Below are 16,392 nucleotides of genomic sequence, written 5' to 3' on the forward strand. Positions count from 1 at the left end.
ATTGGATTTAGTGCGCTCGGCACGACTCCAAGATCCGTCATGAACTGCTTAATCCAGACACCCTCCTTAGCCGCCTCCAAGGCAGCCATGTACTCCGCTTCCCATGTAAAATCTGCTACGATGCTTTGCTTGGAACTGCACTAGCTTACCGCAACCCCATTGAGAATAAATACATATCTCGTTTGAGACTTAGAGTCATCCAGATCAGTGTCAAAGCTTGCATCGATGTAACTCTTTACGATGAGCTCTTCGTCACCTCCATAGACGAGAAACAATTCCTTAGTCCTTTTGAGGTACTTCAAAATATTCTTGACCGCCGCCCAGTGTTCCACTCCTGGATTACTTTTAAACCTGCCTGCCATACTTATGGTCAGGCTGACGTCTGGTCTTGTGCACAACATTGCATACATTATAGACCCTATGGCTAAAGCATAGGGATTGTACTCATCTTTTCTCTATCTTCTGCAGTTACTGGACACTGAGTCTTACTCCACTTTATACCTTGTAACATTGGCAAGAACCCCTTCTTGGATTGCTCCATTTTGAACTTCTTCAAAACTTTATCAAGGTATGTGCTTTGTGAAAGTCCTATTAGGTGCCTCAATCTATCTCTATAGATCTTTATGACTAATATGTAAGCAGCTTCTCCTAGGTCATTCATTAAAAAAAAATTTGTTGAAGTAATCCTTTACGCTCCCTAAAAACTCTAGATTGTTTCCAATCAGCAATATGTCATCCACATATAGTATTAGAAACGCTAAAGAGGTCCCATTCACTTTCTTGTATATACAAGATTCTCCAACAACTTGTATAAACCCAAACGCCTTGATCACCTCATCAAAACGCTTATTCCAACTCCGAGATGCTTGCACCAGTCCATAAATGGATCACTGGAGCTTGCATACTTTGCTAGCATTCTTTGGATCGACAAAACCTTCGCGTTGCATCATATACAACTCTTCCTTAAGAAAACCATTAAGGAACGCCGTTTTGACATCCATCTGCCAGATTTCATAATCGAAAAATGCAGCTTTTGCTAACATGATTTGGACGGACTTAAGCATCGCTACCGGTGATAATGTCTCATCATAGTCAACTCCTTGAACTTGTGAAAAACCCTTTGCCACAAGTCGAGCTTTATAAACGGTCACATTACTATCCGCGTCCGTCTTCTTCTTAAAGATCCATTTGTTCTAAATAGCCTTGCGACCTTCAGGTAATACTTCCAAAGTACACACTTTGTTTTCATACATAGATCCTATCTTGGATTTCATGTCTTCTAAACATTTGTTGGAATGTGGGCCCACCATTGCTTCTTCATAATTCGTTGGTTCATTGTTGTCTAACAACATGATAGATAAGACAGGATTCCCGTACCACTCGGGAGGAGTACGTGATCTTGTCGACCTGCGAGGTCCGACAGTAACTTGATCTGAAGCTTCATGATCATCACCATTAGCTTCCTCTTCAACTGGTGTTGCCTCGACGGAGATTTCTCTGAGCCCTGCGCCACCATCCTGTTGGAGGAGAGGTTCCACAACCTCATCAAGTTCTATCTTCCTTCCACTCAATTCTTTCGAGAGAAACTCTTTCTCAAGAAAAGCTATGTTCTTAGCAACAAACACTTTGCCCTCAGATCTGAGATAGAAGGTGTATGCAACTATCTCTTTTAGGTAACCTATGAAGATGCACTTTTCCGCTTTGGGTTCCAGCTTTTCAGGCTAAAGCTTTTTAACATAAGCAACGCATCCCCAAACTTTAAGAAATGACAACTTTGGTCTCTTGCCATGCCATAGCTCATATGGTGTCGTTTCACCGGATTTTGATGGTGCCCTATTTAAAGTGAATGCAGCTGTCTCTAATGCATAACCCCAAAATGATAATGGCAAATCGGTAAGAGACATCATAGATCGCACAAAATCTAACAAAGTACGATTACGACGTTCGGACACACCATTACGCTGAGGTGTTCCAGGCGGTGTCAACTGTGAAACGATTCCACATTGTCTTAAGTGAGCACCAAACTCGAAACTCAGATATTCGCCCCCTTGATCTGATCGTAGGAACTTGATCTTCTTGTTACGATGATTTTCAACTTCACTCTAAAATTGTTTGAACTTTTCAAACGTTTCAGACTTGTGCTTCATCAAGTAGATATATCCATACCTACTCAAACCATCAGTGAAGGTGAGAAAATAACGATATCCGCCGCGTGCCTCCACACTCATTAGCCCGCACACATCAGTATGTATGATTTCCAACAAGTCACTTGCACGCTCCATTTTCCAGAGAATGGAGTCTTAGTCATCTTGCCCATGAGGCATGGTTCGCACGTGTCAAGTGATTCAAAATCAAGTGACTCCAAATGCCCATCAGCATGGAGTTTCTTTATGCGCTTTACACCAATATGACCTAAGCGGCACTGCAACAATAGGTGGCGCTATCATTGTTAACTCTACATCTTTTGGTATCAATGTTATGGATATGTGTGTCATCACAATCAAGATTGAATATGAACAAACCCCTCACATTGGGTGCATGACCATAAAAGATATTACTCACAAAATAGAACAACCATTATTCTCTGACTTAAATGAGTAACCGTCTCGCAGTAAACAAGATCCAGATATAATGTTCATGTTTAACGCAGGCACTAAATAACAACTATTTAAGTTCATAACTAATCCCGATGGCAACTGAAGTGAAACCGTGCCGACGGCGATTGCATCAACCTTGGAACCATTTCCCACGCGCATCGTCACTTCATCCTTCGCCAGCCTTCGTTTATTCCGCAGTTCCTGCTTTGAGTTACAAATGTGAGCAACAGAACCGGCATCACATACCCAGGCACTACTACGAGAGTTGGTTTGGTACACATCAATAACATGTATATCACATATACTCCCTCCGTCACGGTTTAGAAGGCACAGTTAAACTTGCATGCATTTCCAAAATAGACAAGGTTTAAGGCATGAAAGCCATTACTCTCATTAATTAGTACTAGTACTACTCATGCATGTGCCCTCCTAATTTGCTTCTCACACATTAGTACTAGTATTTTCTCAGTTGATTAGGCGCATTAGCACCTACACCTACTACATCCTACAATCAATCGGTGAATACCTTGGTCCCAGAGATTTTCCAAGCGTGCCTTCTAAACCATGATGGAGGGAGTACCTAGTTTGGCATTGGACGCCTTCTTATCAGCCAAATACTTGGGCCAGTTGCGCTTCCAGTGACCCATCCCCTTGCAATAATAGCACTTTGTTTCCGGCTTAGGTCCAGCCTTGGGTTTCTTCATAGGAGTGGCAACAGTTTTGCCGCTCTTCTTGGAGTTACTCTTCTTGCCTTTGCCGTTTCTCTTGAAACCAGTGGTCTTATTGACCATCAACACTTGATGTTCTTTCCGGAGTTCTCACTCTGCGACTTTCGGCATCGCAAATAACTCGTCGGGTGACTTGTCCAGCCCTTGCATGTTAGAGTTCAACACAAAGCTCTTGTAGCTAGGTGGCAGTGATTGAAGAATTCTATTAGTGATAGCCTCTTGCGGGAGTTCAACTCCCAGCTCAGCTAGACGGTTTGAGTACCTAGACATTTTGAGCACATGTTCACTGACAGACAAATTCTCCTCTATTTTGCAAGCATAGAATTTATCGAAGGTCTCATACCTCTCGATCCGGTCATTCTTCTGAAAGATAAACTTCAAATCCTGGAACATCTCATATGCTCCATGACGTTCAAAGCGTCGTTGAAGTCCCGGTTCTAAGCCATACAAGATTGCACATTGAACTAATGAGTAGTCCTGCTTACGTTCTTGCCAAGCGTTCAATACATCTTGTTCAGACGTAGCGGGTGGTTCGTCTCCTAGCACGGCATCAAGGATAAGCCTCAGATTACGAGCCCAGTCTACAAAGTTGCTACCATCATCTTTCAGCTTAGCTTTCTCTAGGAACATATTGAAATTCAGGGTCGCTACTGCGTGAGCCCTTGATCTACAACATAAAATATTGCAAAGTGGACTTAGACTATGTTCAAGACAATTAGAGTTCAACTAATCATATTACTAATAAACTCCCACTCAAATAGACATCCCTCTAGTTATTTGAGTGTAGCACGATCCAAATTCACTAACTCAAGTCCGATCATCACGTGATTTGAGCGCAGTTTCAGTCGTAAACATCTCTATGTTAATCATGTCTAATATACGATTCATGCTCGACCTTCCGGTCTCTTGTGTTCCGATCCCATGTCTGTACATGCTAGGCTCGTCAAGTTTAACCCGAGTGTTTCGCGTGTGCAACTGTTTTGCACCCGTTGTATGTGAACGTTGAGTCTATCACACCCGATCATCACGTGGTGTCTCAAAACGACGAACTGTCGCAACGGTGCACAGTCGGGGAGAACACAATTTTATCTTGAAATTTAGAGAGGGATCACCTTATAATGCTACCGTAGTTCTAAGCAAGATAAGGTGCATAAAAGGATTAAAATCACATGCAATTCGTAAGTGACATGAGATGGCCATGATCCTGTGCTTCTCGATCTCCATCACCAAAGCACCAGCATGATCTTCATCGTCACCGGTGCCACACCATGATCTCCATCATCGTGCCGCCATCGAGGTTGTCGTGCTATCTATGCTATTACTACTAAAGCTACAACCTAGCAATATAGTAAACGCATGTGCAAACACAAACGTTAGTTTAAAGACAACCCTATGGCTCTTGTCGGTTGCCGTAGCATTGACGTGCAAGTCGATATTTAACTACTACAACATGATCATCTCATACATCCAATATATCACATCATGCCTTTGGCCATATCACATCACATGCATACCCTGCAAAAACTAGTTAGAGGTCCTCTAATTTGTTGTTGCATGTTTTACGTGGCTGCTATGTGTATCTAGTATGATCGCATCTTACTTACGCAAAACCACAACGGAGATGTGCAAATTGCTATTTAACCTCTCTCCAAGGACCGCCTCGGTCAAATCCAACTCAACTAAAGTTGAAGAAATAGACACCCGCCAGTCATCTTTCTGCAACAAGTTGCATATTAGTCCATGAAATCGGTCTCTCGTCAGCGTACGAGTAAGGTTGGTCCGGGCCGCTTCAATCCAACAATACCTCTGAATCGAGAAAAGACTAAGGAGGGCAGCAAATCGAACATCAACGTCCATGAAAACTTTTGTGTTCTACTCGAGATTACATCTACGCATGAACCTAGCTCTGATACCACTGTTGGGGAACGTTGCAAGGGAAACAAAAAATTTCCTACACACACGAAGACCTATCATGGTGATGTTCATCTACGAGAGGGAGATCGGATCCACATACCCTTGTAGATCGCTAAGCGGGAAGCGTTAAGAAACGTGGTTGATGTAGTGGAACAGCTTCGTGATTCAAATCACCGTCGTCCCATGATCCGTCCCGATCTAGCACCAAGCGGACGGCACCTCCGCGTTCAGCACACGTACAGCTCCATGACGATCTCCGCCTTCTTGATCCAGCAAGAGAGACACGAAAGTAGATGAGTTCTTCGGTAGCGTATATATAGGAGGAGGGGAGGGGCTAGCCTTGGCACTCAAGAGAGCCCCTAGGGCGTCGGCCGAGTGGAGGAGGGGAGGGACTCCCACTCCAATTCGGTTTGGGAAGGAGGAGTCCCTTCATTCCTTCCCACCTCCCTCTTTTTTTCTCCTTGATTTTCTTTCCTTGGCCGAAATAGTCCACTTGGGCTGGCCTCACCAGCCCACTAAGGGCTGGTGCGCCACCCATGGGCTATTAGGTTCACTCCCGTGTAGGTGGCCCCCTCTCGGTAAAAATCCGGAACCCATGTGTCACTCCCGGTACACGGCCGGCAATGCCTGAAATCTTTCCAGAGGCCAAATGAAACAACCCTATATATAAATCTTCATTTCCGGACCATTCCGGAAATCCTCATGACGTCCGTGATCTCATCTGGTACACCAAACAAACCTTAGGTCATTAACACCTATAACTCAACTATACCGAAACTATGCATACATGACCTGAGACACTCCCCGGTCAATATCCAACAGCGGAACCTAGATGTCCATATCGGTTAAAACTCTGGGCCAAGGATTCATATAATCCCGTATACCATTCCCTTTGTCCTTTGGTATCCCTATACCTATTTCAATCTCGTTACCGGCAAGTCTCTTTACTCGTTCCGTAATACAAGATCCCGTGACTAAAACTTTAGTCAAATTGCTTGTAAGGATTGTATGTGATGTTGTATTACCAAGTGGGCCCCGAGACACCTCTCCGTCACACCTAGTGACAAATCCCAGTATTGATCCATGCTAACTCAACGGACACCTTCGGAGATACCTGTAGAGCACCTTTATAGTCACCTAGTAACGTTGCAACGTTTGATACACACAAGGTATTCCTCCGGTGTCAGTGAATTACATGATCTCATGGTCATAGGAATGAATACTTGACACGCAGAAAACAATAGCAACAAAATAACATGATCACATGCTACGTTTATAGTTTGGGTCTTGTCCATCACATCATTCTCCCAATGATGTGATCTAGTCATCAAGTGACAACACTTGCATATGGTTAGAAAACCTTAACCATCCTTGATCAACTGGCTAGTCAACTAGAGGCTTACTAGGGACATAGTTTTTTCTATATATCCACACATGTATTTATGTTTTCATTCAGTACAATTATAGCAGGGATAATAAACTATTATCTTGAAACAGGAAATATAATAATAACTATTTTATCATTGCCTCTAGGGCATATTTACAACAAAATCAAGTCATCGTAATCACCAGCAACCATCTCATCTTGGGGAGGCCAATCTCCATCAACGTCTTCATGAGCACCATCCTCTATCAAAACCCTAGTTCATCTCTTGTACTCAGTCTTGTACAGGAACCTTGGATTGGTACCTAGGGTGTGTCTAGTAGTGTTAATTACATCTTGTAGTTGATGCTTTATGGTTTATTTGGTGGAAGATCATGTTCAGATCCATTATGCTATTTAATACCTCTCTGATCATGAACATGTTTATAACTTGTGAGTAGTTAATTTTGCTCTTGAGGCCACGGGAGAAATCATGTTGTAAGTAGTCATGTGAAGTTGATATTCGTTCAATATTTTGATGATATAAATGTTGTGATTCCATTCGTGGTGTTATGTGAACGTCGACTACATAACACTTCTTCATATTTGGCCCTAAAGGAATGCATTGTGGAGTAGTAATTAGAGAGTGGGTTTCGAGAGTAATAGAAACTTAAACTCTAGTCTATGCACTACTTCGTAAGGAGCTGATTTGGATCCCTATGTTTAATGCTATGGTTAGAATTTATACTTAATACTTTTCTCCTAGTTGTGAATGCTTGCGGGAGGGTTACTCATAAGTGGGAGGTATGTTCAAGTAAGAACAACACACAAGCACTGGTGCACCCACATATCAAATTATCAAAATACCGAACGTGAATTAACCCAACATGACGAAAGTGACTAGATGAAATTCCCATATGCCCTCAAGAACGCTTTGCCTATTATAATAATCTATTTTGTCTGTCCTTTGCCACAAAAGGATTGGGATACCTTGTTGCACCTAATGTTACTATTGTTACTTGTCACTTGTTACAAATATCTTGCTATTAAACAACTTGTTACCGCTATTTTAGTGCCTGTGGAAATTACCTTGCTGAAAACCGCTTGTCATTTCCTTCCGCTCCTCATTGGGTCCGACACTCTTACTTATCGAAAGGACTACGATTGACCCCTATACTTGTGGGTCATCATCAACACGCAATAACACATGACATTCCCATGGAACCGATCCATCTCTCTATTTTTCTACTGTTAACGAATTCCACGCACCGCGTGCCCCCACAAAAATATCATGGTGGTGTTGCTCTACTTCAGCGGGGAAGTCATCGCTGGTGACTAATCTTCCCATAAACCTGCTCATCAATGAATCATTCTTGGTGGGGCATCAGGTTGTTCAAGGGCACCGGTGATGACGGCTCTTCGGGTTGGTCATCGATCATGTCGACAAGCAGCTCTAGATCCTGTGCGCGGTGGATGGCAAGCATCTTTTCATACTTCCCCTGCAATAAGACCACAACGCGCCCAAGGAATGGCACGGTGAGATCGGTGCCAATGAGCCACGACGCCACCGGATCCTTTTCCTCATCGAAGATGTAATCCAAGAAGCGGTGGAGGTCGTCGTCGTCCTTCGAGATTTGGTTTCCTGGCAAGGCACCGACGTCGACCTCCGAGCATTGGTTGCCTGGCAAGGGGCCCTCGTCGACCTTCGAGCTTTGATTTCCTGACAAGGGTCCGCCTTCGACCTCTGTGATTTGGTTGTCTCGCATGCTTGGCATAATTATTGAAAAATAGGTACGGACTAGATCTGCGCACAGTGTCGCTGCGTCGCCGCTAGGGTCATATATATAGAGCCAGACACTCGCTGGTGGCGGGGAACCAACGGAGGAAGAGGCGGGAAGAGTTGATGTGGATTGCGGGACACGCATATAAAGCCATTAATTTCTGCACTAGGGCGTCTTTGTTCGTAGGTACTAGCTGGTGCACGCCATCACTGGTTCTAAGGGGGCGGTTTCCAGGTTTCTCCTAATTTATTATGATGTAAATAGTTTATTGAGGTAGTTGGTTATGCAATTGCATGTTTAACTTGGTTATGCGTTTTGTATTTTTTTGCAAATACGTAAAGCTTGCATACAATTGCATTGGTTAGGCATCTTGTATTTATAAGTATTTATTTTGTCTGTACACACCGCAAATCACAACGCAAACGATTAAACCAACAAATATGACATCGTAAACAATCAGAAACAAGTGTTCATAAGCAAGTGTTTGCCCACACCCACACAGCTTATTAGAATAAAGTACTATTATTGGTATTCACACACAATTAAGATAACTAACCTGTTTGCCTGCTATTACACACATACTGTTACACCAAATAGTTTATGTTATTTCGGCTCATTGCAAACAGTTCATCCGGACAACATGTTTGCCGTCTATCGCAAACATCTTGATTTGAGTGCTCGTTTGTGTTACTTTAAGTCATCGCAAACAGTTCATCTAGCTGACTTGTATGTCGTCTATCGCACACATAATCATCTGGACAATCGTTTGTGTTCTGCTTGATCAGCGCAAACAGTTTATCCGGATGAACTGTATGTCGTACATCACACATACTTGTATTTAGTTAACCGTTTGCATTATTTTTGTCCATCACAAACAGTTTGTCTGGGACAATTGTATGATGTAGATCGCACACGTGAGTCTTTTCTGAATTGCGTCTGATGGGTACGCCATCGTAAAAAGTTTGCGTTATTGACGATGGAGCTAGCACTATATCATTTGTGGTTAATGCATCACACGAAGTTTGGTCAAATGGGTCTCTCATTGTTGTGTCGTCTTTGAACCATGATGCAGTAGTGGACCGACCTGATAGATCGCTGAACGGGGTAAAAGCCGGCAAATCTCACGGAGGTAAAATCTGACAAAATATTTGCTAAATAGAGTAATCCAAATATAAAAAATGCTAAATATGGTAATTTACGTCAAATATTTCAAAACATGATGTAAAACTGTATATGGGCGCTGCCACTGACGTAAATATGACATTATTTTTAGGAAAACTGCATGCAGTCATCCTCGGAAGCAGGTGTGTTCTCATATTGAAAACTAAGAAGGGAGGATTGCAGAATTATACCTAACCAATTTAACAGCTAATCACTTGGGCAGATATATGCTTTCAGCATTCTTTCAAGTGATCCATACGGCACTGCATGTGTCTATGCATTTTTAAGTAGCCATTCCGCAGTTATCAAATCAACGTGTTGCAGTCCTCGAAGGTAGCAAAGGGATCAACAAGGGACAATTGCAGGTGTTAGTTGAGCGCACACTGATACTTTACTCAACAATACGTACCGTTTAGCTGACATGCGACCTTACAATAATTCCGAAAGAATCCTACTGAAGTGGTGAGCTACAGCTCATTGATTCCACCCCTTTCAACTTCTAGCTAGTGAAACTAGCTACAACGTTGGCATGCATGACGGCATATTTTCCAACGTTTCTCTGTGCCAACGTTACCCCATTTCTGCTGTTTAGATTCTTTAATAGTGTCCGCTAATCTTTTTTTCTATGTACATCTGGAATTTTCCAAGTCCAAAAGAATATCTATTAGTACCTGCTAATAAAGAGAGTGATGTTTTTGATCTATCGTGCACTTTTAGACAAAAACCGCCTGATATTTCCAAGAATTAACCCGTTGTTCATCTGATTTTTCCATAAAAAATATATATTAATATCACGGAAGTACCAATTACATCTAGCCTCTGCAACACAATCACCACGAAGAGAACACCTGATGTTCGAGTACTCCGAAAACGACGCCTGCAAGAAGGAAATAGTGCACTAGCGCCGTCGTCGTCCGAACGTAAATCTTGGGTTTTCACCCTGGAGATAATCCCTGATGAGGACATGACTACCTTTGATATTATTACAGTCATTGCATATGCGCATTTATTTAAGGTGATTTCTAATAAAACTCATGCAATAATTTATTTATGTTATGTGGAACAAAAATACTTCACCTGTTTTTATTTTATGACTAAATGCAGAATGGCCGAACACTTGTATGAATCACGTGTGATGACAAGGAAAGAGGAAATGGTTGGATGCTATTCAAGAGGTCCTCTCATGTCAAAGGAAATAATTAGTTGTTGTTCAAGAAGTTCTCTCACGTCACTTTTAGCCCAAGAGAAGATAGAGCCCAAGTCTTTCACGTTCTGGACTCAGATTCGGACTGCAAAGACATACCTGTACCAAAACGCCTTCAATGTTTTCATCCGGACACCGAATTGTGTGATTCTTTTTGGGCTGCAAAGTAGATTTTACTAACTTTCAGGCCCAATTGGAATCACCTTCAAATTCTTCCGGAGCGTGAAGATATGGACCAAACAAAATGACATTGCACTAGAATGCGAGTTAAACAACAAGTCCAAAGGTGTTGCACCACCTCCACTTGGGCCCATAAGCCTTGTACGACCTAGGGTTAGTTTTAGGCTGCCTTGGGATGTCCTCCCACCTCCTTGGCCGCCACCCCTTGTTCCTATATAAGTAGATCAACCTAGTAGCCTTTTGTTTGGGATTTGTTTAGTTAAAAGTTAGCCATTGCAACTTCGTGTACTTCGTTTGTGTCCAACGACTAGACTAGGACCGCTTTCGGATCCCCACCCTTATCAATACTTCATCTATATTCTCAATATTCAGATTGCAAAATCATATTCTTGCTTGTTCTTCGATTGCTTGCAGGAATAGACCTTCGTGGTCAGGTTGATCGTGCTCCGGGGTGGTCAATAACCTCTTGGAGATTGGTTTAGCGATTGCTAAGGTGCGACGTTGTGCGCGTTTGTAGTCGGATCGTCAAAGTCATCTCCATCAAATCGATAGTTATCATCTCACCGAAAGATCGGGACACCCTCGCATCTATCAATCCCCGCTCCCAAAACAATGTCTTCAACAACGCTATTGCCAGCCACAACCAATTAAGGCCAGACCTAGAATTTTCACCCGAAAGGTAGGACCTTGAACTTCACATGTGACGTCACCCCCATCTACACACTAGTAGAAAAGAGGGCTTTGGTCCACTTGATGAAATCCCATTAGTCCCGGTTCACTTACGAACCGGGACCCATGGGGGCATCGGTCCCGGTTCGTGAGGCTAGGGCGCCGGCCGGGCCTTGTGGGCCTTTGGTCCAGGTTCGTCTGGCCCCTTTGGTCCCGGTTCGAGACACGAACCGGGACGAATGTGCCTCGCTCCTGGTCCACAACAATTGGTCCCGGTTTTTGGCTGGAACCGGGACCAAATGTTGTCCTTCACTCCCGGTCCCGTCCACAAACCGGGACCAATGCTTGGCCTATATATACCACCCGACCGTGAGCAGAGCAGTGCACTGCTCTGTTTTTTTTGGCGGGCCGTGGGAGAGCTTTGTGGTGCTCTAGCTCACCTCCTATGCACATGAGGTCTTCGATGAAATGCCCAAGCCACACTTAAGCTTTCTCCTCTCGAGGCTCCTTGTCCAAGCTCCATTTTCCTCTAGTTTTGTGTAGCTTTGGCGGTCCATCTGTGTCCCGTCCTCGTCCTCATCACCGTCGATCGACCGCACCCATCTCAGTGTCGGCACCACCGTGGTTAGTCTCATCTTCTTATCTTCTTTCTAAAAGAAAAAAGTTCTTACTTGTATGATTTAGATAAATACTTGTGTAATTTTCTTACTTCTATTATTGTTGGTTATTATATAGTGCGATGGTTTGGGTATCCGCCTCCGACGGCCCTCATCATGTGTATGATTCGGATGTGGTATATATTATCTTTTATAACCATTTGTTTAATTTAGTATTAATGACAATTATGACGACCAATGTGACATATATTTTTAAGATAGGAGGTATGTGAACCAGAAATTCCAACCCACATAAAAATTCCTGTCGAGAAATTAAATTTGGTTGAAAAAGAAAACAATTACTTGAAAGAAAAATTACAAAGAGTTGAAGAGGAGAAGAGGATATTGGAGTTGGATGTTGCCGATGTGTGTGACGATCACAAGATCAAGATGAATGCAATGCGCTTGAAGATTAGAAACATTAGAAAATATGCCATTCATACTGAGGCTTGGTATCATTATGTCGTTGGATCAATTTGTACCTTAGTTGCGGTTACGATCGCATTTGCTGTTGCATTTAAATTTAGTAGTTTCAATATATGTTCTAATTAGATTCTCTAGAGAGCTATATGTTGTCCAATAATGAGAAGTATGTAAGAACGTTATGTATTTATTTTGGTCACTACTGTACTTTGGCTTTAATGTGATGATGAATTTCTATTAGTTTGGTCACTTCTCTGTTGTAATGCTTTTTAATACACACACCCATGTGGGAAAAATGAAATAAGTTTGAAAAAATGAAATGCCTTTTGTAACAGATGAGTTTTCGTATGAAACCCTCATAATTTGAAAGAGATTGTCCGATTTGTACACGAAGTGCATCCAGTTTTTGCGGCAACCCTCTCAACTTTTTAGCACATCCTATGTGGGTGATATGATGATACCATGCCAACTTTCAACCTATTAAGAGTTCATCTATGGTGCTTTTCAAATTCTAGGTCATTTAGCTCCAAAAAATCAGTAAAAGCATGAAAAATACCAAATGAAGTCAGAAAGTGTTGAAAATTGATGATGTTCCCTTGAAGGGTTCATTTCGAACACACAAAAGTCTAGAGTTCAAATAAGTTCGATAAAATGAAATGCCTTTTCTAACCGATGAGTTTTCGTATGAAACCCTCATACTTCGAAAGAGATTGTCCGATTTGTACACGAAGTGCATCCAGGTTTTACGGCAACCCTCTCAACTTTTTAGCACATGCTACGTGGGTGAAATGGATGATACCATGCCAACTTTTAACCTATTAAGAGTTCATTTGTAGTGCTTTTCAATTTCTTGGTCATTTAGCTCCAAAAAATCAGTAAAAGCATGAAAAATACCAAATGAAGTCAGAAAGTGTTGAAAATTGATGATGTGGCCTTGAATGGTTCATTTTGAACACACAAAAAGTCTGGAGTTCAAATAAGTTCGAAAAAATGAAAGGCCTTTTGTAACAGATGAGTTTTCGTATAAAACCCTCATACTTCGAAAGAGATTGTCCGATTTGTACACGAAGTGCATCCACTTTTTGCGGCAACCCTCTCAACTTTTTAGCACATGCTATGTGGGTGAAATGATGATACCATGCTAACTTACAACCTATTACGGGTTCATTTGTAGTGCTTTTCAATTTCTGGGTCATTTAGCTCCAAAAAATCACTAAAAGCATGAAAAATACGAAATGAAGTCAGAAAGTGTTGAAAATTCATGATGTGGCCTTGAATGGTTCATTTTGAACCCATAAAAAGTCTGGAGTTCAAATAAGTTCGAAAAAATGAAATGCCTTTTGTAACAGATGAGTTTTCGTATGAAACCCTCATACTTCGAAAGAGATTGTCCGATTTGTACACGAAGTGCATCTAGTTTTTGTGGCAACCCTCTCAACTTTTTAGCACATGCTATGTGGCTGGAATAGATGATACCATGCCAACTTTTAACCTATTAAGAGTTCATCTGTAGTGCTTTTCAATTTCTGGGTCATTAAGCTCCAAAAATTCAGTAAAAGCATGAAAAATACCAAATGAAGTCAGAAAGTGTTGAAAATTGATGATGTGGCCTTGAATGGTTCATTTTGAACAAACAAAAAGTCTGCAGTTCAAATAAGTTCGAAAAAATGAAAAGCCTTTTATAATAGATGAGTTTTCGTATAAAACCATCATACTTCGAAAGAAATTGTCCGATTTGTACATGAAGTGCATCCAGTTTTTGCGGCAACCCTCTCAACTTTTTAGCACATGATATGTGGGTGAAATGATGATACCATGCCAACTTTCAACCAATTAAGAGTTCATTTGTAGTGCTTTTCAATTTCTGGGTCATTTAGCTCCAAAAAATCACTAAAAGCATGAAAAATACCAAATGAAGTCACAAAGTGTTGAAAATTGATGATGTGGCCTTGAATGGTTCATTTTGAACACACACAAAATCTGGAGTTCAAATAAGTTCGAAAAAATGAAATGCATTTTGTAGCAGATGATTTTTCGTATGAAACCCTCATACTTCGAAAGAGATTGTCCAATTTGTACACGAAGTGCATCCAGTTTTTGCGGCAACCCTCTCAACTTTTTAGCACATGCTATGTGGGTGAAATTATTATACCATGCCAACTTTCAACTTATATATTAAGATTTCATTTGTAGTGCTTTTCAATTTCTGGGTCACTTAGCTCCAAAAAATCAATAAAAGCATGCAAAATACCAAATGAAGTTAGAAAGTGTTGAAAATTGATGATGTGGCCTTGAATGGTTCATGAAGACTATGTTTTTAGTGTGGATCTATATGAGATGTTATGTTTCATGTGTCGAATCATGTGAAGAATAGATCTTGTTTGAATTTCTTGAATCATGTCGAATCATGTGGAATCATGTCGAATCATGTGAAGAATAGATCTTGTTGGCATTTCTTGAATCATGTTGAATCATGTGAAGAGTAGATCTTGCAGGAATTTCTTGAATCATGTCGAATCATGTCGAATCATGTCGAATCATGTGAAGAATAGATCTTGTTGGAATTTCTTGAATCATGTCGAATCATGTGAAGAATAGATCTTGTTGGGATTTCTTGAATCATGTCGAATCATGTGGAATCATGTCGAATGATGTGAAGAATAGATCTTGTTGGCATTTCTTGAATCATGTTGAATCATGTGAAGAATAGATCTTGTTGGCATTTCTTGAATCATGTCGAATCATGTGAAGAATAGATCTTGTTGGAATTTCTTGAATCATGTCGAATCATGTTGAATCATGTCGAATGATGTGAAGAATAGATCTTGTTGGAATTTCTTGAATCATGTCGAATCATGTTGAATAATGTGAAGAATAGATATTGTTTTTATTTCTTGAATCATGTCGAATCATGTGAAGAATAGATCTTGTTGGCATTTCTTGAATCATGTCGAATCATGTGAAGAATAGATCTTGTTGGAATTTCTTGAATCATGTTGAATCATGTGAAGAATAGATCTTGTTGGAATTTCTTGAATCATATCGAATCATGTGAAGAATAGATCTTGTTGGCATTTCTTGAATCATCTCGAATCATGCGGAGCTTGGTGAAGAACCACATGTTCTTGCCGGTCTTGAACCTCTCCTCGAGCTTGGCCTTGGCGGAATTGGGGGCGGTCAGCTTCTTATCCTTGGTGGTGAGGGAGTCGGGGGCTCCGGAGACCACCACCTTGAGGTCGACGTCCAGGGTGTAGTGGGTGGGCATGAGGTGGGTGAAGTTGACGAGCTTGAGGAAGACCTTGACGCGGGACTTCTTGGCCGTCTTCTTGGTCGTGTCCTTGCGGATCACCTTCTTCGAGTATTTGGCTAGGCCGGCGACCAGGCAGTTCCCATAGGGGCGGTCGCGGGTCCCCTTCTCGAACACGCGCACGATCACCAGCTTCTTCCCGGCATACCTTCCCTGCAGCAGGATCACCGCCTTGCCCGGCTTCAGGAACTTCACCATCTTCCTTCTCCTCTCCTCGCGCTGCGCCGCCGCCGATGGATTTCGGGTTGGGAAGGGGTTGGAGGTTGTGGGCAGGGGAAAGCTGGCGGCGTGGTTGGGGAGGAGATTATATAGAGTTGGTGGCGCTAGGGTTTTGGTGAATCATGTGAAGAATAGATCTTGTTTTTGGTGGTTCTTCCCCAAGCACTTCGGTCGTGGAAAGCACAGTCCA

The 16,392-nt window shown here is 41.9% G+C and overlaps 1 protein-coding gene across 1 annotated transcript; it reads right to left on the reverse strand.

The window, feature by feature from the left end:
- Window positions 1-9,751: 9,751 nt before the first annotated feature.
- LOC123409090 (60S ribosomal protein L27-3-like) lies at window positions 9,752-16,181 on the reverse strand. Its single transcript, XM_045102076.1, has 2 exons — window positions 15,776-16,181; window positions 9,752-9,807 (listed from the first exon to the last, which is right to left on the reverse strand). Exons 1-2 carry the CDS (start codon window positions 16,179-16,181, stop codon window positions 9,752-9,754), a joined length of 462 nt encoding a protein of 153 aa, XP_044958011.1.
- Between the last annotated feature and the right edge of the window lie 211 nt (window positions 16,182-16,392).

Source organism: Hordeum vulgare, chromosome 7H (genome assembly GCF_904849725.1).
Source record: "Hordeum vulgare subsp. vulgare chromosome 7H, MorexV3_pseudomolecules_assembly, whole genome shotgun sequence".
Lineage (NCBI taxonomy): Eukaryota > Viridiplantae > Streptophyta > Magnoliopsida > Poales > Poaceae > Hordeum > Hordeum vulgare.

Bases quoted from the DNA above. Each gene is read 5' to 3' on its own strand.
- LOC123409090 (XM_045102076.1), bottom strand. From the start codon at position 16,181: ATGGTGAAGTTCCTGAAGCCGGGCAAGGCGGTGATCCTGCTGCAGGGA. The intron at 9,808-15,775 runs GCATGATTCGAG...AGACACATGCAG, and splicing joins GTGGTTCTTCACCAAGCTCC to TGCCGTATGGATCACTTGAA.